Below are 23,044 nucleotides of genomic sequence, written 5' to 3'. Positions count from 1 at the left end.
ACCCCCCTCCACCACCTTTATGCAGGGAATAGTCATCTCTGCGGACCAGGTCAGAGGTCAATTGAGGAAGCTACAGCCTCGGAAAGCAGCAGGCCCAGACAAGGTGTGTGCCCGACTCCTGAAGACCTGTGTTGCAGAACTGGGTGAACCACTCCAGTGAATCTTCAACTTCAGCCTGCAGCTGGGGAGAGTACCCACCCTCTGGAAGACGTCGCATTCTCACTTCTTATTCTACATCAATTTATATACTTATTTATTATTTATTTATAAATATTAAGGCCATTAAGAACATATTTTTATTTGCAAAGCTGACCTAGCAAAGAGGCAGCGTTTACATGAAAGAGATGCTGAGGTGTGATAATTATCTGTTCATCGTTTCTCATTTACCAACAAAAACGTGCACTATAAATCACGTTCAAGAGTTCACAAATACTCTTAATGTGCGAGGGTAAATATCCATCCATCCATTTTCTACCGCTTATTCCCTTTTGGGGTCGCGGGGGGCGCTGGCACCTATCTCAGCTACAATCGGGCAGAAGGCGGGGTACACCCTGGACAAGTCGCCACCTCATGTTGGACCATAAATGGATGTTTACGATAGATAAGCATAAAACATACATGGAGAATGTCTGCATCTTGTGGACAACAGAGCAGACAGAAGAGAATAAGGAAGGAAGACTTTGGTGGTGTTTGTTTTTATAACTTAAAAAAATACATTGCTATTACTAACTAAAATGAAATAAGACAGGATTGTAATTTGACAATGAGCTCGATGCTTTTACTGCCATCGAGAGTCAACTTTTACTGTAAGTCGGTGTGGTATAAAAGATGTAAAACATCCTATTTTTGTTGCAATCATGTGCTTTATGAGGTGGAGGTTACACAGAACACTTGAAATACCGAGGGCATCCATCCATCCATCCATCCATCCATCCATCCATCCATCCATCCATTTCCTACCGCTTGGCTGTTTCGGGGTTGCGCGGGGTGCTGGAGCCTATCTCAGCTGCATTTTGGCAGAAGGCGGGATACATTGTGGACAAGTCGCCACCTCATCACAGGGCCAACACAGATAGACAACATTCACACTCACATTCACACACTGGGGCCAATTTAGTGTTGCCAATTAACCTTTCCCCAGGTGCATGTTTAATTCATAAAATCACCATTTGAATTAATGTCATTGAATAGTTGAAGCCTCAAAACATTTGTCAAAACGTTCTGAAAAAGCTGAAAACAATCATTTATTTTGTGTGGAAGGAAAAACATTAGATATAGCTCGAAGTTCCGCTGCAAAAGAAATGAAGGTGAAGATGCCTGATGGATATACAGTAGATACAAAATGATGGCGTCTTCTGTATAATCAAACACGAGGAGCAGACTCACAAAGTCAATGTTAATCTTCACAAACCCAGGACAATTTTTCGCGACAAGGCATATCGTTCCATCCTCCTCCTGCACGATAAATCTCAACACAGTCTTCATGTCCGTTCTTGTCATTGGGCTCCCCTTTCTGCCAGAATCCTTCAAAGTCCAGTTCCTGCCCGTTCACCCACTTAAACTTGCCCTCTCTATCTATGTCAGACAGCCCGATCCAGATGCGGTCGTTATTAGTGGTGACAAAATCCTGCTCTTCTTTTGTGGTGATGATGGCCAGGTCTCCTCCTCGGTCCTGACAGTCTCTCCGACTTGTTTGCCACGACCTAGAGTCAGCAATCTTGGAGATGTAGTAGCATTTCTCCTGGAATTTGATCCAGTCAGCTGGACAAAGTTTTTCTATAGGGAGCAGGGTCACATTGTTATTTGTTATTCAATATATAGACGAGTAAGAAGAAGTACGCTTGCAAGTTCCAAAATGATTGGAAAAATAATTACGTACTTCTTCTTACTCGTCGTCACCATATCTTTTGTTCGTTCTTCTGCTTCGTCTCTATTATTTTTTGGGACATTACTACTTGCTGTAGTTTTGAAGCAATGCATGATGGGAATCTGGATGTTGTGTGTCAGTGTATTAACGTACCGACTGGATCAAACACAGGCTGAGAAATAGCTCCGTGTCTACCTACTTTATGAGTTATAGATAAACCTATGGATAACGGAGACATATATAATAGTCTCCTTTTCAGGTGAGAGAGGACGCTAAAGGCAGTGCCTTTAAGGCACGTCCCCAATAATGTTGTACGGGTGGACATCGGGAGAATGGTTGCCCTGGGAGACTCTAATTGCTTGGTATCTTCTTATTTAAAAAATACAGTTAGTAGGTACGTGTCTCTGGTATTTCTGAACTACTAGAATGAGTTGGATCAATGTTAATGTGTATTTAGAGGTATTTACATTTGTGAAAAAAATGCATGGGGAATATAGTTTATTTTTGTAGAAGTCGAATCAATTAGTTACAGTTTCTCGTTTCTTTACAAAAAAAAAAAAACAGTGCCAAGTGACGAGGGATGTCAGCAAAAGCTCCCTCAGAGCAGCTTTTTACCCCAGCTGTGTTTGTTAGTTTAGCAGCGGTAGTTTTTGCAGCTCTGTTGAATCTTTTCACTGGATTGTGTTAGCACTAGTTAGAGATTGACTAAGCTTCCATGGCTGTAGTCTCCTTGTCCACAAACGGGGTACTATTGCAAGCTTGTCGCTTCAATCATTGATTCCCTCTTAGTAGGGGTAGTAGTACAAGTGTGTGTAATTAACCCACACATTATTTGCTGTGTGATGGTGCCTCCTCCTATAGTTAATATCAAGTTAATTTTAGTGTGGTGTTTGTTGTTGCTTTCATTAGTAAAAAAAATACTTCCTGCATTGACCTTGCTGGGCTTCTGACGCTGTCTTGTTGACATCCAACTACATCAAAAGTAATGCGCCGCATTACATCAAACGTGTCGCAAAACTAAGGCTATGTCTACACTAAGTGGTTTAAACCCTTAAACAAACAATTATTTAGCCTAAGCCCCGTTTCAGCCACACTAAACCATCGTTTAAGATTCCCCTCCTTGGATATTATATTTTTTACATGGGTAAGTGCGCCGTTTATTTCTTGATTCTCCGGCTCTTAGCTTTGTATGGACTCATTGATCGTTGGAGAGGAAGTGAAGTCAGAAAGACTGTGCCCCACACAGGAAGTAATGTCAAAAAGAACTCGCCACAGCCAGCCTCATAACAACCGGAGCTAACCACTGGAAAGATGGAGACGAGTCATCCAGACATGCCCGTGTGTCTCATGCTTCTAAATGAACAGACGCTTGTAAAAATCACACATGAATACCTTAAGAGAAGAAAACGCGCGATTGCAGCTATTTCGGATACAACACATCTCAGACGGCAAGAGAACTTTCAAATGTGCGGTTGAGCTGTGATTCTATTTACCGAAAAACTTTGTCCACTAGTCAAAGGAGAGTCAACGAGAATGCGTGTGCTTTGTATTACCTGGCTGTCGAGAGAAGACTACGGAATACATCGAAAGCATTTGGAATGGCGAAGCCGACTGTATCAGTTATTGACTGCCATGTATGTCGCGGACTCAACATCTAGGTTCAGAGTATATAAAGTCACCAAAAACGAATGGACAATGAAGGTGAAGTGTCCTGACCAGATATCTAGATCCCTAGATTGATTGATGTAAAATGTTCTTTATCACATTGTTTACTTTCACGTGTCCAATAAAGATTTGATCAATTTATGATGGCTCAGGTGTGATTCACTACAATAGGGCCCCACAGCACACTGGATTCCAGTTAATTTAAATACCTCAACACTGGATATTGTTCAGATAAGTTGAATTTAAGAACTTGCACAGAAAGCAACACTGGAGATGCCTATGACGTGCGCATTCTCCACGCAGTGGTAGGGGGTCTTAAACGGCCATTGTGTGTGTGTGGACAAGGATAAGGTTAGGTGGGATTTACCCTGGATAACATTAGCTGGCTGAGTGTAGAAGCGGCATAATTAAAATTATTGAAAGTAAAAGTATAGGCGTTAGTAACACCGTTTCCCTAACACTGCTCTACACCCATCATGCTGGTTAACAAACAATAAAGAAAGGATATTAAAAACCTTCAATTTTTTTGTATGAGGCCCTCTGTGGAAGAAAAAAGTTTGAACATGCCTAATTTATACCAAAAGGCCCCCAAGGCATCTTTTAGTTAGTCAAGCCAATGCCTTACTTGAATAAACAAATGCAAAGTGGTGTTGATAGAACTTGAAAAATACTTACCATCAGGAGCAAGGAATGTTTCAAAAATACAGATCAAGCTTTACCTGGGAATCGAAGATGCGCTATTTTGCCAGTAAATTTGGCAAATAATACATAGTGAATGATCTTTGCTGAACAATTCCCTTTGAGATCAAATACGGTTCAACCTTCTTATTATATTACAGGTCTGAACTTTTTGTTTCTGTGCAGGCCTCACCTGCTCTGTTATTATTCAACTGTTTAGCCTCCTCCTTCAAGCCATCGCGACTTTCTGCCACAGTGTCGAATCGACTCTGCAGGAACTGCAACGCTTGGGTCAGGTTGCTGGACACCAGCCTCAGATGGTCTCGCTCGTCTCTCAGGGAGTCGCGCTCTTTCGTGGCGATGTCTCGCTCGTTCTGGAGGGTATTTTTCTCATTTCGCAGGGTGTCTCGTTCGTTTTGGAGGGTGTCTCGCTCCTTTTGGAGAGTGGCGCGTTCGCTTTGGACGACGTCTTTCTCATTTTGGAGGGTGTTTCGCTCATTTTGGAGAGTGCCTCTCTCATTTTGGAGAGTGCCTCTCTCATTTTGGAGGGATACTTTCTCTACCTCGAGAGTGTCTCGCTCCTTTTTGAGGGTTTCTTTGTCATTTTGGAGGGTCTCTCTGTCATTTTGGAGGGATTCTTTCTCACTCTTAAGAGCGTCTCGCTCACTTTTAAGGGTTTCTCGCTCGTTTCGCTGGGTTTCTTGTGCTCTCTGTAAGATGTCGCGCTGCTTCCCGATGGCTTCCCGCTCATTTTGAAGGGTGTCTCGCTCAGTCCTGAAGGTGTCTCGCTGATGTTTGAGGGTGTCACTTTCACTCTGGAGGGTGCTTCGCTCTCTTTGGAGAATGTCTCGCTCATTTCGTAGGGTGTCCCGCTCCCCTGTGACATTGTCTTTCTCCTTAGTCAGAGAACAGAGATTGTTCTCTAACAGGTTGTTTCTTTCGAGCAGGGCGCTGTATTTGCCTTGTAGGTGGAAGCATTTTGAAGTCAGGTTGTCAGATTTGACGACACTAATGGGCAGTTCGGTGTCTTTAAGATGTGTTGGCCTGATATCTGTAAAAAAAAAAAAAGGGCAAACTTATATAGCGCTTTTTCTGTAGTGACTCAAAGCGCTTTAAATTGAGAAACCTGTTATCTAAATTTAAGCAACATTTACACTAGTGTTGAGGGCACTAGGATCAAGGTTTTGGGTGTCTTGCCCAAGGACACAACGTCAGTGACTAGGATTGTAGAAGCTGGAGTCGAACCAGGAACCCTCAAGTTTCTGAGCCACGCCGTTCCAAAACTTTGATTCTAATTAATTAAATACATGTTTTTTATAATATTTTTTGTGAATCAGTCATCTGTTATGGCATCTCCACATGGTTTGGTTTGTCAAACTTAAAACCCAACTTCAAAATCTTATCAAGAGGGCTGGTAAAAATAATTGGCATGGAGCCCCCTTGTTCCCTTCAAGAAATATTCAACAAGACTGTGAGGAAACAGGGTCTTAAAATCCCCCGTGACCCACACCATATATTTCATAGTGAAATTGTGTTGATGCCAAATGGTAAATGTACAGAACAGCAACATAAAAAATCAACAGGTATAGATTTTCCTTTGTCCCACTGGCAATCAAAGCACTTAACAAAAGAAACCTACAGTAATAACCAAGTGCAATAATAAGGTGTGCAATATTGGGGTAGTGCAATACGGGGGGATTGTTTGTGTGATCTCATAACTAACTGATAAACCTGTGCACTGTTCACTGTTGTCACTGTATTGTAAGATGAACTGTATGTATGTATGTATGTATGTATGTACTGTATGTATGTATGTGTATGTATGTATGTATGTATGTATGTATGTAAAACGCTGTGTCTTGATGCCCAAGACAAATTTCTCCTCTGAGACAATAAAGCTAATAATAATAATAATGATAATAATAATGATTATTATTATTATTATTATTATAATATAAATCTTGTCATTGTTAACATCCATTTTCTACCACTTGTCCCATTCAGGGTAGTGGGGGGTTGCTGGAGCGTATCTCAGCTGCACTCTGGCGGAAGGTGGAGTACACCCTGGACAAGTCGCCATCTCATCGCAGGGCCAACATAACATGTAGTGATCTATTTTAGCAGTGCATGCAAACGTTTTTGCCAGCCGCACACTCACATTAGCATTGTTGTTTGGATTTGCAGTCATGTCAAAGCATGTACTCACGTTGGGCCAACATAGCTATGATGATCACCAGCAGAAGAAGATAGATCAGCCCCAAAAACAGAGCTATAACTCGAATCCACCACACTGTGACACAAAAACAATAGCCATTAGCAATGTCAATGTGTTGTAAGTTTTAAATATGTCATCAGCATCCTTACTTGATCGTCTTTTTCCACATTCCGATTTATAATCAGAGTCCATCACGTCCCAACCATCTGCTTTCATCGCCTCTGACTTGCTGTTAAATGTCACTGACATGTGTGCAAAATGTAACCACACTTTAGTCACCCACCTGTTTGTCTCCACACTACAAGTTTTACAAGTTTTGCGTCAAAAGCGGCCTTATGAAGGTTTGGGCATCTGCTGAATCAGGGAAAAAAAGCAGTGGCCACGCCTTTTGGATGGATATAAATTTAAAGGAGAAGTCTGAAAAAGTTGTTATGATGTGTGATAGGTGTTTAATTTTAAGCCAGCCTTAATATAAACTGTACATTGTACTTTTGTGTAAAACAAATAGGACTCCACTTTACATGGACATTCAAAGATGGCATTTGGCTTGACTTTATTCTCTGTGGCAGAGCCATCCTTCAAAAATGGCAACATTACAGAAGAGTCAGCAAAACTCTAAACTTCCTGAATGCAATAATAGGAAGTCACCAAGCATAAGAGTGCAAAATTTAAAATGTTGATTCCTTCCTATTCAACACATCAAGTAAATATCAATCTTTGGCTTGTTTGTGTGTGACATTTTATCGGAGATCTTGGCTTCACTGATGACACATTAGTTAAGTTTTAGATATTTTACCATTCTAACATCCACAGTAAAAGGAAAACACTTTTAAATGTGTGGTGAGGGAAAGTATGGAGGGTCAAATGAGACAAAAATAAATACATAAATACATCAGGGACAAGTGGTAGAAAATGGATGGATGGATCATTATATAATCACTTAAAGGAGCTATATGTAATAATTTCATGTCAAGCCATCATTAAATTGCCCTGATATGTCAAAAGGCATTACTAAATAATGTTCTTTTCGAACACCTTTATAACTGATAACAGAAGTTCAGCTGGGATATACTCATTTAAAAATTTGATTTACAGCCCCAAAATGTTGTTATTGTTTCCATTTCGCTGCGATGAGTTGGCGACTTCTCCAGGGTGTACACCACCTTCCGCCCGATTGTAGCTGAGATAGGCGCCAGCGCCCCCCGCGACCCCAAAAGGGAGTAAGCGGTAGAAAATGGATGGATTGATGTTTCCATTTCGATGTCTCGCCCTGTACTGTTTGACCAATTAGAAAGTCCGTGAGTGTGTCACATCCAGGTTGCCAGTTACGCACCGCCTTCTTCATCTTGCTTGTGCCACTGGTAAAGCTACTAAACATGTCAGACCTTAGTAAATCTAAAAGGCCTCGTTACGATTTTTTACTTATTCATGACGAAGCCAGGAACAAAACGAGGATTTGTGTCATGGATGCTTTTGAAATATGGAGACGATTGAAGGCGGAGAAGATTTTTTCATGTAACACCAAACTTGCTAATTTCCTCTTTGATAGGTAAGTCAGGCATTTACGTCTTCTTGTGATGAGGTGGCGACTTGTCCATAGTGTACACCGTCTTCCGCCCTAATGCAAGCTGAGATAGGCTCCAGTGACCCCCCCGCGACCCCAAAAGGGACAATCGTTAGAAAATGGATGGATGGATGGAAAAGGAAATTGATATTTCGTATATAAACTATAATTTCCAATACAGTCTATGATCGTGTCTAACAAAGCTAGTATGTTTCTTTAAGGAATGTGTGATGGTGCTTGACTCCGAGTGTAATGCTTAGCATGCTAGCAATGACACATCAACATATAAGCTAACGGGGAAAATATATGCCTGTGAGCCTGTATGTCGATGAGTATTCGAACTGACAGGGCAAAATATATTTTCAACAAATAAAACCTATGTGGATATGGGTAATGTTAGTGCCTATTTTGTTCTCAATATGCTGATACGCAGAGGAAATGGGTTGCAGCTTTAGCACGGCTGTCATCATGGCAGTATGAAACGTATGAAATTACATGATAAAATAATTCCTCATTTGTGTAGCCTATAGGCATATCTTGGTAAAATTTCTCATCTTAGTTTTGGGCGTACATTAGGCTGCTAAGCATGCCCTACTTATTTTCATCATTGCTAGCATTGGTTGTAGTTCATTTTAGTCTTTGTTTTCTGACGGTACTGGCAATAACCATATGATTGCCATTTGTTGTGATATTGTACGCTGAGATGACGCACTTTTTCCTAAAAATAGTCTAATTTCTGTGTAAAATGTGTTGGTTAGAGGTTTGATACTGAAAAAGTGGCTTGTCTATTGAGCTATTATGGTCCCAGCACCTCAACCCCTCGTAAGAGGTAGTGGACATTTGAGGTTCCTTTGAGTCGCCCAGTTGATCGAGCTGAATTTAGTAGCGTATCTGGCAACCTCAGTCAGCGCGAGAAGGGAAAGACTACAGAATTTTGACTGTGAATGCAGTACCATTTCTGGCCACTATATTACATATGTTAAAGTTAAAGTTAAAGACCTACTGAAATGAGATTTTCTTATTTAAATGGGGATAGCAGGTCCATTTTATGTGTCATACTTGATCATTTCGTGATATTGCCATATTTTTGCTGAAAGGATTTAGTAGAGAACATCCACGATAAAGTTTGCAACTTTCGGAGCTAACAGAAAAGCCCTGCCTTTACCGGAAGTCGCAGACGATGACGTCACCTGTTGATGGCTCCTCACATCTTCACATTGTTTTTAATGGGAGCCTCCAACAAAAACAGCTATTCGGACCGAGAAAACCACAATTTCCATTTACTAGGATAATTCTGGGAAATCACTTATCTTTCTATTGTGTTGCTAGTGTTTTAGTGAGTTTAACAGTACCTGATAGTCGGAGGGGTGTGTCCACGGGCGGGTGTGTTGACGCGCAGCATCTCAGGGAAGTCGACGGCAGCTTTATGGGTGGCACAAGCTCAGCTGATCTCCGGTAAGAAGCGTCTTTTTACCACATATATCTCAACGAAAACTGCTGGTTGACATTCGGTTGGGATCCATGTTCGCTGTGATCCATAGTAAAGTTTCACCTCTGTGAATTTTAAACAAGGAATCACCGTGTGTTTGTGTGGCTAAAGGCTAAAGCTTCCCAAATCCATCTTTCTACTTTGACTTCTCCAATTTTAATTGAACTAATTGCAAAGGATTCAGCAACACAGATGTCCAAAATACTGTGTAATTATGCTGTTAAATCAGACGACTTTTAGCTGTGTGCGTGCGGCGGTATAGCTCGGTTGGTAGAGCGGCCGTGCCAGCAACTTGAGGGTTGCAGGTTCGATCCCCGCTTACACCATCCTAGTCACTGCTGTCGTGTCCTTGGGCAAGACACTTTACCCACCTGCTTCCAGTGCCATCCACACTGGTTTATATGTAACTTAGATATTGGGTTTCAGTTTGTAAAGCGCTTTGAGTCACTAGAGAAAAAGCGCTATATAAATACAATTCACTTCACTTCACTTTATATTCATAACAGCCATTGATGTCACGCGTACACGTCATCATTACGCAACGTTTTCAAGAAAAAACTCCCGTGAAATTTAAAATTGCAATTTAGTAAACTAAAAAGGCCGTAATGGTATGTGTTTCAATGTTAATATTTCCCCGCGACCCCACCTCGGATAAGCGGAAGAAGATGGATGGATGGATGGATGGATATATAAACTATCAGACTGCGTGGTGGGTAGTAGTGGGTTTCAGTAGGCTTTTAAATAGCATAGAATAGAATAGAATAGAATAGAATGATAAATGGGTTGTACTTGTATAGCGCTTTTCTACCTTCAAGGTACTCAAAGCGCTTTGACACTACTTCCACATTTACCCATTCACACACACATTCACACACTGATGGAGGGAGCTGCCATGCAAGGCGCCAACCAGCAACCATCAGGAGCAAGGGTGAAGTGTCTTGCTCAGGACACAACGGACGTGACGAGGTTGGTACTAGGTGGGGATTTGAACCAGGGACCCTCGGGTTGCGCACGGCCACTCTCCCACTGCGCCCTGGGGAAATTCAGCACCACAGTTCACTCACAATAAATACTAATACATAATATATAACATATATGTTATATATATGATATATGAATAATATAAATATATTCTACATATATTCTACATTTAAGTGCAGTCAAGAAGGAACATATGCATTATACAGTCTGATGGCTGTCGGTATGAAGGACCTCCTGTGTCATTCCGTGTTGCATTTTGAGAGTCTGAGCCTTCCACTGAACGTGCTCATTCTCTCCGCAAGGTCCGAGTGTAGTGGGTGGAGGTGTTGTCCATAATGGCTAGGAGTTTTGCTAGACTTCTCCTCTCTGACATCACCGCCAGAGAGTCTAGCTCCACTCCCACCACGTTACTGGCCTTCTCTACCAGCTTTTCCAGTCTGTTTGTGTCCCTCACTCTCAGCCCGCTGCCCCAGCAAGCCACGGCGTACAAGAAGGCGCCCGCCACCACCGACTCGTAGAACATCTTCAACATCTTTGTACAGGCGTAGAAGGATCCTAGCTTCCTGAGGAAGTAGAAGCGGCTCTGTCCCTTCTTGTAGAGGGCCTCAGCGGGTTTTGACCCATTCAGCTTGTTGTCGATGTGTACTCCCAGGTATTTATAATCCTCAACCATGTCCACATCGACCCCCCTGATGGAAACAGGGGTCGCCGAAGTACTCTTCCTCCTTTCCAGGTCCACAACCAGCTCCTTGGTCTTCGTCACATTGAGCTGGAGGTGGTTCTTTCCACACCATGTGACAAAGTCCTCCACCAATGCCCTGTATTCCTCATCATCACCCTCCTCAATTACCCCACTATCGCAGAGTCAGAGGAGCTTGTCAGAGCCACTTTGTCAAACCTGTTAAAGAACTGGTTTAGCTCATTGGCTCTCTCTTTGTCTCCGTCCACCCCGCGACCCCCCGATGGTTTGAGGCCGGTGATGGTCTGCATACCTCTCCAGACCGCCTTTATGTTGTTATCCTTCAGCTTCCCTTCCAGCTTCCTCCTGTAGTTCTCCTTGGCCTCCCTGAGTTTGGTCTTCAGCAGCACCTGAACTCTTTTCACCTCCTCCCTGTTACCAGCATTGAATGCCCTCTTCTTCTCATTCAGTATGGTTTTGATGTCTTTGGTCACCCACGGCTTGTTGTTTGGGTAGCAGGTGACCGTCTTTGATGGGACATTTGAGTCAACATAGAAGTTGATATAGCCTGTGATGCACTCTGTGAGCCCGTCAATTTTCTCTCCATGCAGCTCCATGAGCACCTGTCAGTCAGTTACCTCAAAACAGCCCTGTAGTGTCTCTTGGACCCCTTCTGACCACCTTCTCACAGTTTTTTTGGTCACAGGCAGTCTTTTGACCAGAGCCACATAACATGGGTTGAAGTAAACAAGGTTGTGGTCTGACCGGCCCAGCTCTGGGAGTGCTATGGAGCTATACACATCCTTGATGTTTGCGTAAAGCAGGTCCAGGATCTTATTTCCTCTGGTGTGGCAGCTGACATACTGAGTGAAGTTGGGTAGTGATTTGTCCATAGTGACATGGTTAAAATCCCCCGAGATGAGGATGAGAGCTTCCGGGTGCTGGGTTTGTAGTCTGGCTATCGAGCTGTGGATGACGTCACTGGCGGCTGCAGCGTTAGCAGAGGGGGGGATGTATACTGCCATCATGATAACATGCGGAATCTCCCAGGGCAAATAATATGTTCTGAGTCCTACAGCTAACATCTCTATATTCGGGACACAGTGGCGTTCTTTTATTGTACTATGACCGGGATGACAATATTTATTATTAATAAACAAAGCAGCCCTCCTCCTTTCCGCTTGCCGTTGGTTCGGTCCCGGTCAGCGCGCACCATTTCGAACCCGTTAATAGAGACGTTACTATCTGGAACATCGTCGTGCAGCCACGTCTCAGTAAAACCCATTGGGCTACACTCACGATATTCTTTCTGACTACCAGCAAGTACCGACAACTCATCAATTTTGTTTCCCAGAGAGCGCACATTACCCATGACGACGGAAGGAATATATGGTTTATACCTACTTTTCCCTGGTGTAGATGATAGAGCCTCTCCACTGTTGTTGCCCGTTTGAGCTCTTCAGCAGAGTCCCCGCCGTCAGTAAGACGAACAAAACAGTTCTAAACTGCATGTTTAGAAGGGCAAAACTTGATGGAAAGTAAATGTAGAGGAAATTAAAAAATGTATAAAAATACAAAACGAACAAAGAACAAATACAAGAGACTTGGACGGAGCGAACTGCAGCAGCGGCAGTGTAGATCGACGCATGCGCACTAAAAATCAAACATTAAAGTACCAATGATTGTCACACACATTAGGTGTGGTGAAATTTGTCCTCTGCATTTGACCCATCCCCTTGATCACCCCCGGGAATCATTTATGGTGATTTAACCCCCAATTCCAACCCTTGATGCTGAATGCCAAACAGGGAGGCAATGGGTCCCATTTTTATAGTCTTTGGTATGACTAGGCCGCGATTTGAACTCACAACCTACCGATCTCAGGGTGGACACTCTAAACACTAGGTATGGCACATTTAAATGGTTTATTAATTAGCTATAATTGGAGTTAAATATGTCAATGTGTTATTAAAAGTGTCACTATTATTAGAGGTGTCCGATTATATCAAATTGCTGATATTATCAGCTGATAAATGCTTTAAAATGTAATATCGGAAATTATCGGTATCGGTTTCAGTTTCGAAAAGTAAAATTGATGTCTTTTTAAAACGCCGCTGTGTACACGGACGTAGGTAGAAGTACAGAGTGCCAATAAACTTTAAAGGCACTGCCTTTGCGTGCCAGCCCAGTCACATAATATTTACAGCTTTTCACACACACAAGTGAATGCAAGACATACTTGGTCAACAGCCATACAGGTCACACTGAAGGTGGCCGTATAAACAACTTTAACAGTGTTACAAATATGCGTCACACTGTGAACCCACACCAAACAAGAATGACAAACACATTTCGGGAGAACATCCGCTCCGCAACACAACATAAACACAACAGAACATAGACCCAGAATCCCTTGCAGCAATAACTCTTCTGGGACGCTACAATATACACCCCCCGCCCCCACGTCAACCCCCCTGCCCCCAACCCCACCCACCTCACCCTCCTCATGCTCTCTCAGGGAGAACATGTCCCACATTCCAAGCTGCTGTTTTGAGGCATGTTAAAAAAAAAAAATGCACTTTGTGACTTCAATAATAAATATGGCTGTGCCATGTTGGCATTTTTTTCCATAACTTGAGTTGATTTATTTGGGAAAACCTTGTTACATTGTTTAATGCATCCAGCAGGGCATCACAACAAAATTAGGCATAATAATGTGTTAATTCCACGACTGTGTGTATCGGTATCTGTTGATATCGATATCGGTAATTAAGAGTTGAACAATATCGGATATCGGCAAAAAAGCCATTATCGGACATCTCTAACTATTATATATGTAACGTATGATGTTAGGATCTGCCAACTGACTTTGATGGCTGAGTTAAAATGAAAAAGAAAAAAAAAACGCTGACATTGGACAACATTTTCCAAATAAATACATCTTTAAATAATTAGTGAACATTTTCATTAATTATTCAAATTATTTAGTACATCATGAAATTATAAAATTATGAAATCATGAAGGAATAAAATCAATGATGGAATCAATGATAATGTAATTTCACATTAAATACATGATGACACATTCAACAACACATTTCTGTATTTAATTTCAATTATAATCAATTAACAACACATAAAAGTAAGCATTCAAAGATGTATTTACTTATTTAATTTTGTCCCATTTGCCCCCCATAGGAACATAGTACATGCAGTGGTTTAAAAAATGGATATATCATTTATTTATTTGTACTTGCATGAAGATCTGAGTAATGACTCAAGATGATGAGTTGGTAGCCCCTCTAGCCCTTCCTCTTCTCCTGCTTTTTGGAAACTGACAGATGAAAAACATAGCGGTGTCACAATCCACACGTCCCCATGTCCCGGTGCTGAGCAGCTCCACACAGGTTGAGTTGGCACTGGAAGGACTGAGCTCCTCGTCTAGACTCCAAGCTGTAAACTCCCGTGGTAGACTGGAAAGAACATCCTGGGAACTGTTTGTTTTAACCTGATGGCAACAAACGGGAGAAATGTATTGACAGGATGACAGGACATACTGGCAACACTTTTGCGTCGAATGGCTTCAGATGTGCTGGTATTCATTTTGTAACATTTAAAAAAGGCACTTAAGGAGTTAAATGATACAAATCAATGCAGCATGTCACTACCGGTGTTCTGGCAAGACATGCTCCCCAGTGGAATTAATGCACCCTTCAATCCGTATGAATCCAAGAAATGGAGAAATGTGTGGTCGGTAGTAGTGGGTTTCAGTAGGCCTTTAAGTGTTTTACGTGCATGCAGATGTTTTAAGTTGGATTTTCCGCTTAGGTTATATTTACCCTCTGCTGTTGAGAAGAATTGTTGAACATTCTTGGGTAGCAGATTATAGTTTGCTTTTTATACAATTTTGGTTGTGTGCGGCTGCACAAATCTTTGAGTTTAAGAAATTTAGATTCCAAAAATTAAGGATTTGGATGTTCTCTATATCCAACACTGTTTTATTCTAACTGCCATCTTTTCTAACACGATTAGTGTGTGTCCTGCCCATATTTCTGCACAATAACTCAAATATGATAACACTAGTGAGCAGTAGAGGATATATAGAGTTATTTTTTTGGTATAGAAAGTATTTTGCTTTTTCATTTTGAAATAGGCAGTATGGTGGAACAGGATTTAGTGCATGTGCCTCACGATATGAAGGTCCTGAGTAGTCCTGGGTTCGATCCTGCGCTCGGGATAATTCTGTGTGGAGTTTGCATGTTCTACTCGTGACTGCGTGGGTTCCCTCCGGGTACTCCGGCTTCCTCCCAGCTCCAAAGACATGCATCTGGGGATAGGTTGATTGGCAACACATCAGTGTGTGAATGTGTGTGTGAATGGGTAAATGTGGAAGTAGTGTCAAAGCGCTTTGAGTACCTTGAAGGTAGAAAAGCGCTATACAAGTACAACCCATTTATTTATTTAACACTAAATTGGCCCTAGTGTGTGAATGTGAGTGTGAATGTTGTCTGTCTATCTGTGTTGGCCCTGCGATGAAGTAGCGACTTGTCCAGGGTGTACGCCGCCTTCCGCACGAATGCAGCTGAGATAGGCTCCAGCACGCCGCGCGCCCCAAAATGACAAGCGGTAGAAAATGGATGGATGGCATTTTGAAGTATTTTTCGCCAATTTATGTTGTGTGATTTTTATATGCGATTTGCAGTTAATTTTATCATCCTATATTGCCCTGAAAAATGTGGTTCATGTTACTCTGTCAATGTTTCCTCCTTCTATTTGTATTTGTGTTTTACTTTCTTTTCTGCTGTTACAAAGTAGCAGGATTTTAGTTTTATTGAGATTTAGGGATAGTCTTACCTCTACTTAAGAGTGTTTTGAGATATGAGCTGTCTCTCGGCTTGTTATGCTTTTAGTTACAAGCAAAAATTGGAGTTACAAGCACCTCTACATTAGTTGGCTTCGCAAACACAGTGAAGCCCGTAAGATCCTACCAAACATCTGGTCTTACTCACTGGCATTAACTTATAGTTAGACATGTACATGAATTTGATTTCCAAGCATAGGAAGGAAGAAAGTTAGTATGAAGGACAGTGCTAAGAAGAGGAAGTGGAAAATGTTCACTGAGTTAAAAAAAATAAATCCTTAAAAACTTTACAGAGCAAGTCACCAACTTGGCAAGGCAGTTTGAGAGTATCACTGCCAGTTTGTCCCATCCAAAGATGTTAAAATAATATCCAAATGGCAGACATTCATCCATGAAAATATAGAAAAGCTGATGATGGTGTTTTTGCCGAAAAGGAATTATTGCAGAAGTCCACTCTCCAAGGATAAATGCTGTACAATAGTCCTGGGGATCTTTCTGTGTGGAGTTTGCATGTTCTCCCTGTGACTGCGTGGGTTCCCTTCGGGTACTCCGGCTTCCTCCCACTTCCAAAGACATGCACCTGGGGATAGGTTGATTGGCAACACTAAATTAGCCCTAGAGTTTGAATGTGAGTGTGAATGTTGTCTATCTGTGTTGGCCCTGCGATGAGGTGTATCCCGCCTTCCGCCCGATTGTAGCTGAGATAGGCACCAGCGCCTCCCGTGACCCCAAAGGGAATAAGCGGTAGAAAATGGATGGATAGATATTTTTACCTTTCTTCATAAAATTACTATAGCTGTTTGGATGTTTGGAGTAGTAGATTATTATTATTATTATTAATTTTTTTTGCAATATTTGTTATTTAAAAGGTTTTTATTTTTATTTTCAAAAGACACGTTTCTTGTTAAACGTGTGCTGTTTTTTTTTGGAGTGTGGGCACTAATTAAATTGACTTCAATCATTTCAATGGACGACGGTGATTTCGGATACTAGTGTTTTGAGCTAAGAGCTAAGTCAAAGAACCAATTAAGCCTGTAAGTTAAGGTACTACTGGATGTTAGATGGCATTCATGGATTCATATGAATGCACAGATACAGGGGGTGCATGAATTCCAAAGGGGAGCACGTCTTGCCAGAACACGAGATCAGTCTCCCGTTTGTGTGCACTTCGACTTGGGAAAACTACCTGAAAAGTATTGCCAGAGACATTTCAGATATTTTGATTCATTTTGGTGATGCAGATGGGTTAATTACACAAATATCTTTATCTAATTGATAATGATGACGGATTAATTTGCATTTAAGCTGTAACTTTGACACTTACTTTTGACACGACCTAAACATGATTTCTGTTATGCAACATTAAAATAATATACTGTGTAGTGAATAAAATAAAGTACTACACTGTATTATTTATACATTTTTAAACAACTAATTTTACTCTTTGTCAATATTATATAGTTGCCCTCCATATGTCAGCAACTTCTATGTTGGATGTAACCACACTGTATGATCACTTACTGTGTAGTTGCTGTGAGCCTGCACTCCGATATAAACCCGTGTGAGTCCTGCCTGACCGACATAGTCTGCCATGAGGCGGTTACAGGTGATGGTGTTTGGCATGGCCAGGGCACCGCCTCTTAGCTTGCAGTTCAATGAGGCCTCCTTGAACTTTTTGGGCTCCCTCACCAGCAGGTAGTAGTACTCTTCATTTTCTGTTAAGCCCACCATGACTGGCAACGACCAGGGAGAATCACACTTTAAGTATATTTACATTTTATAAAACAAAACTTTCCTTTTGCAATGCATCAATTCATTCATTCATTAGTTTTGCAGCCCCTTTTTTTTTTATTATTTCATTTATTTTTTTTATTATCTCTCTAGCTGTCATTATGTATACGTCTTGTTGCATTTGAACAACTGTATTGTTGAAAATAGAGGTAAACTGTTGGTAGTGTGCATGATCAACAGCACTTTTTCCATTGGTATTTGTATTGCTCCAGTTTTGGTGTAAAAATGCTCATTGTCATTTCTATATTATTATTTATTTCACTAACTGCTTATTTGCTATCACTTTTACGATCATATTTGTACATATCGTATGTGCTGGTGTTGTTCTATTGTTGTTTTGTTGTGTTTGCTGTTGTTGTTTTTGTCGCTCTGTCTAATCCCCCTCTTATCCCCACAATTTCCCCCTCTGTCTTCCTTTTTTGCTCTTTCTATCCCCTCCTGCTCCGGCCCGGCTGCACCAAATGATAATATTAATACATTTAATGAAGTCAAATTCAAATAAGGCAACATGAGAAGTATCCTACACTTCTCTTTTGTAAAGTAAATCTGAACAGCCGATATGGACATCTACATCAACTATATGATTTGCCTGAGAAGATGGACAGGACAAAAATAAATAAATAGATAAATCATTTTGCACCTGTTATTCTGTGAGTTGTAGCTTATATCGGCTGGGTGCCAGCCATTCACACACACAATCACAACAACGGTAAATATGATCCAGCATCCTTTGTAGAATAATAATTATACAGTTAAAAAAACAACTTATTCATGACAGAGCCAGGAACAAAACGAGCATTTGTATCGAAGGTGCCTTTGAAAGATGGAGACGATTGAAGGTGGAGAAGATTTTTTCTATCCGATGCCAAACTTGCTATTTTCTTCTTTGATAGGTAAGTCAGGAATTTAGTTGTTTTTTTTTTTACTTGAAATAAATGGAAATTGACAATTTGTTTGTAAACTATATTGTCCAATTGACTAATTGACATATAGGCTAACGGGGGAAATATATGCCCGTTAGCCTGTATGTCGAAGTGTATTCGAACTGACAGGGCAAAATATATTTTCGACAAATAAAACCTATGTGGTTATGGGTAGTGTCAGTGCCTATTTCGTTCCCAATATGCTGATACGCTGAGGAAATGGGTTCCAACATTAGCACGGCTGTCATCATGACAATGTGAAACCTCTGAAATCACATGATAAAATAATTCCTCATTCGTGTATATTATAGGCTTGGTAAAATGTGTCATCTTTAGTTTTGGGCGTACTTTAGGCTACTAAGCATGCTGTTCTGATTTCCACCAGTATGACCATTGCTAGCTTTGGTTGAAGTTTGTTTTAGTCTTTGTTTTCTGATAGTACTGACAATTACCATATGATTGCCATTTGTTGTTTTTAACTGTGTAACTTATTATTATTCTAGGAAGGATGCTAGATATAGCTGTAGTTGTGGTTGTGAGTGTGAATGGCTGGCACCCACCTGAGGTCACTTAATCAGTGGCCTAGTGGTTAGAGCAGCATTTCTCAAAGTGTGGGGCGGGCCCCACTGGTGGGGATTAGAGACATGACAGGTGGGCCGCGAAGAATGGGAGTAAATTTCCCTTTAAATTTTTTTTTTTTTATTATATTCTTAGATTTTTTTTTTTACTATGCTTTCATTTTCTATACACACTCTAAATCACTTTGTGATTCCGTCTGTGAAATCCGCTATATAAATAAATGTAAATTACTTATTTTTCCTCTCGGCTTTAAATTTCTAGGTAGGAGCGAAAGTTTGACAGACATAGCAACAGTAACTAATGGGGGCGGGGATAAGTGGAACAATCTTTCACGCGGATGGGTAGCAGGCTAATGTGTGAACCACAATTACACAAAATGGCTAAATTTGTGACTCGCACCTCAAAGGTCGTCGAGCCAGAGCCGGCGCCTGTAGAGAAACAAAAACCTGACAGGCTTAATCAACCAAAAAGCCAACCGAAAAGAAAATATGATGAAGGGTATCTTGCTCTTGGATTCACGGCAACGGTGGTGGGGGGAGAGGAGAGACCCCTGTGTGTTCTGTGTCTAAAACCGCTAACAGCAGACAGCATGAGACCCAACAAATTAAAGAGACACCTCGAGACCACACACCCCAATCACGTCAATAAGCCACTTGATTTCTTTCAAGGGGGTTCACGGTGGCAGAGGGGTTAGTGCGTCTGCCTCACAATACGAAGTTCCTGCAGTCCTGGGTTCAAATCCAGGCTCAGGATCTTTCTGTGTGGAGTTTGCATGTTCTCCCCGTGAATGCGTGGGTTCCCTCCGGGTACTCCGGCTTCCTCCCACTTTCAAAGACATGCACCTGGGGATAGGTTGATTGGCAACACTAAATTGGCCCTAGTGTGTGAATGTGAGTGTGAATGTTGTCTGTCTATCTGTGTTGGCCCTGCGATGAGGTGGCGACTTGTCCAGGGTGTACCCTGCCTTCCGCCCGATTGTAGCTGAGATAGGCGCCAGCGCCCCCCGTGACCCCGAAAGGGAATAAGCGGTAGAAAATGGATGGAAATGGATGGATTTCTTTCAAAGTAAACTGGCCGAGTAGTTATTTTATTTATTGTTGAACTTGATGCAAGTTATACCACAGCTGCACAGTTATTTTATTTATTGTTGAACTTGATGTTATTTTATGTTATTGAGTTTGAATGTATACAACTTGAATGTTACTTCATGTTCAATAAATTTGAAAATGTTGAGCTTGGCATTAGCGTTCTGTTGGGGTGATGGGGGCAGGTGGGGCTTGAAAACTCCCCCTTGTCCAAAGTGGGGGATGACAAAAAAAGTTTGAGAACCACTGGGTTAGAGTGTCTGCCCTGAGATCGGTAGGTTATGAGTGCAAATCCCAGCCGAGTCATACCAAAGACTATAAAAATGGGACCCATTACCTCCCTGCTTGGCACTCAGCATAAAGGGTAGGAATTGGGGGTTAAATTACCAAAAATGATTCCCGGGCGCGGCACCGCTGCTGCCTACTGCTCCCCTCACCTCCCAGGGGGTGATCAAGGGCACGGGTCAAATGCAGAGGACAAATTTCACCACACCTGCTGTGTGTGTGACAATCATTGGTACAAACCCCGTTTTCATATGAGTTGGGAAATTGTGTTAGATGTAAATATAAACAGAATACAATGATTTGCAAATCCTTTTCAACGCATATTCAGTTGAATGCACTACAAAACGAGATATTTGATGTTCAATCCCATAAACTTTATTTTTTTTGCAAATAATAATTAACTTAGAATTTCATGGCTGCAACACGTGCCAAAGTAGTTGGGAAAGGGCATGTTCACCACTGTGTTACATCACCTTTTCTTTTAACAACACTCAATAAATGTTTAGGAACTGAGAGAACTAATTGTTGAAGCTTTGAAAGTGGAATTCTTTCTCATTCTTGTTTTAGTCTTTGCTTCAGTCGTTCAACAGTCCGGGGTCTCCGCTGTCGTATTTTACGCTTCATTATGCGCCACACATTTTCGATGAGCGACAGGTTTGGACTGCAGGCGGGCCAGGAACGTACCCGCACTCTTTTACTACGAAACCACGCTGTTGTAACATGTGGCTTGGCATTGTCTTGCTGAAATAAGCAGAGGCGTCCATGATTATGTTGCTTGGATGACAACATATGTTGCTCCAAAACCTGAATGGCCCATTCAGCATTAATGGAGCCTTCACTGATGTATAAATTGGGCACTAATACACCCCCATACCATCATAGATGCTGGTTTTTGAACTTTGCGCCTCTAACAATCCGGATAGTCATTTTTCTCTTTGTTCCAGAGGACACCACGTCCACAGTTTCCAAATATAATTTGAAATGTGGACTCGTCAGACCACAGAACACTTTTCCCCTTGGCATCAGCCCGTCTTAGATGAGCTCGGGCCCAGCGAAGCCAGCAGCGGTCCTTGGTGTTGTTGATAAATGGGTTTTGTTTTGCATAGCAGAGTTTGAACTTGGACTTACAGATGTAGCAACCAACTGTAGTTACTGACAGTGGTTTTATGAAGTGTTCCTGAGCCCATGTGGTGATATCCTTTACACACTGATGTCGGTTTTTGATGCAGTACCGCCTGAGGGATCAACGGTCCGTAATATCATCGCTTACGTGCAGTGATTTCTCCAGATTCTCTGAACCTTTTGATGATTTTACGGACCGTAGATGGTAAAATCCCTAAATTCCTTGCAATAGCTTGTTGAGAAATGTTGTTCTAAAACTGTTCAAAAATTTGCTTACAAATTGGTGACCCTGTCCCCGTCCTTGTTCGTGAATTACTTAGCATTTCATGGAAGCTGCTTTTATACCCAATCATGTCACTCACCTGTTCGCAATTAGCCTGCACACATGTGGGATGTTCCAAATAAGTGTTTGATGAGCATTTCTCAACTTTATCAGTATTTATTGCCACCTTTCCCAACTTCTTTGTCATGTGTTGCTGTCATCAAAAACTAAAGTTAATGATTATTTGCACACAAAAAAAAGGTTTATCAGTTTGAACATCAAATATCTTGTCTTTGTAGCATATTCAACTGAATAGGGGTTGAAAGTGATTTGCAAATCATAGTATTCCATTTATATTTACATCTAACACAATTTCCCAACTCATATGGAAACGGGGTTTGTACTTTAACTTTAACTTTAGATAGGTTTTAACTCACAGAATAACAGGAGCTACATGAATGAATGAATGAATTGATGCATTGCAAAAGGAAAGTTTTATTTGATCAAATTTAAGTATACTTTATACTGTTTAACTCACCATTCTTGACAAACTTGAGTGCGTTCCTCAGCTTGCCTACACTGACATCCATCTGTCCTGCCACCCTCCGGTACTTTCCACAGTCACATGTAGTGCCTAGGTATTTGGATACAGGTTCCATGTCAATGAGAGAATTGTTTTCTTTTTGCAGTTCAGCTGAGTACAGCCCAAAAGAGTGAGAAAGTACTATTTTGCGGATCCCCGCTATTTGCAGGGGTTACGTTCTGAGACCTCCAGTCAAAAAGGTAGATACATTTCAATGGATGGGGAATATGTCTATTTTAGACACTATATTATTCTCCTGTGTGGAGGCGCTGGCATCTGCTGTGCTGGATCATACCTCCCGCTCCAAACCTTCCTGCGTATGGAGATCAATCAATCATGGTTTATTTATATAGCCCCAAATCACAAATGTCTCAAAGAACTGCACAAATCATTACGACTACAACATCCTCGGAAG

General features: G+C 41.4%; 2 protein-coding genes across 2 annotated transcripts in view; both read right to left on the bottom strand.

The window, feature by feature from the left end:
- Positions 1–1,219: 1,219 nt before the first annotated feature.
- LOC133562198 (C-type lectin domain family 4 member M-like) lies at positions 1,220–6,749 on the bottom strand. Its single transcript, XM_061916157.1, has 4 exons — positions 6,575–6,749; positions 6,417–6,500; positions 4,404–5,261; positions 1,220–1,776 (listed from the first exon to the last, which is right to left on the bottom strand). Exons 1-4 carry the CDS (start codon positions 6,672–6,674, stop codon positions 1,397–1,399), a joined length of 1,422 nt encoding a protein of 473 aa, XP_061772141.1. The 5' UTR covers positions 6,675–6,749; the 3' UTR covers positions 1,220–1,396.
- A 7,474-nt stretch (positions 6,750–14,223) lies between these two features.
- Positions 14,224–23,044, bottom strand: part of LOC133562199 (collectin-10-like) — a 39,317-nt gene continuing 30,496 nt past the window's right edge. Inside the window, exons 5-7 of the mRNA XM_061916159.1 lie at positions 22,585–22,680; positions 17,521–17,732; positions 14,224–14,646 (exon numbers count right to left, since the gene is read on the bottom strand). Of these exons, the coding sequence (XP_061772143.1) occupies positions 14,416–14,646; positions 17,521–17,732; positions 22,585–22,680 (539 nt within the window). The 3' untranslated portion in view covers positions 14,224–14,415. The remainder of the gene's footprint in view (positions 14,647–17,520; positions 17,733–22,584; positions 22,681–23,044) is intronic.

Source organism: Nerophis ophidion, linkage group LG11, assembly GCF_033978795.1.
Source record: "Nerophis ophidion isolate RoL-2023_Sa linkage group LG11, RoL_Noph_v1.0, whole genome shotgun sequence".
NCBI classification, from domain to species: domain Eukaryota; kingdom Metazoa; phylum Chordata; class Actinopteri; order Syngnathiformes; family Syngnathidae; genus Nerophis; species Nerophis ophidion.
Note: the sequence above shows the minus strand (reverse complement) of the source record. Positions and strands in the feature narration are given on the sequence as shown.

Coding starts and splice junctions, on each gene's coding strand:
- LOC133562198 (XM_061916157.1), bottom strand. CDS start 6,674: ATGTCAGTGACATTTAACAGCAAGTCAGAGGCGATGAAAGCAGATGGT. Junction 6,501..6,574: donor ATGTGGAAAAAGACGATCAA/GTAAGGATGCTG, acceptor TTTGTGTCACAG/TGTGGTGGATTCGAGTTATA. Junction 1,777..4,403: donor GTTGAATAATAACAGAGCAG/GTGAGGCCTGCA, acceptor TGCTCCCTATAG/AAAAACTTTGTCCAGCTGAC.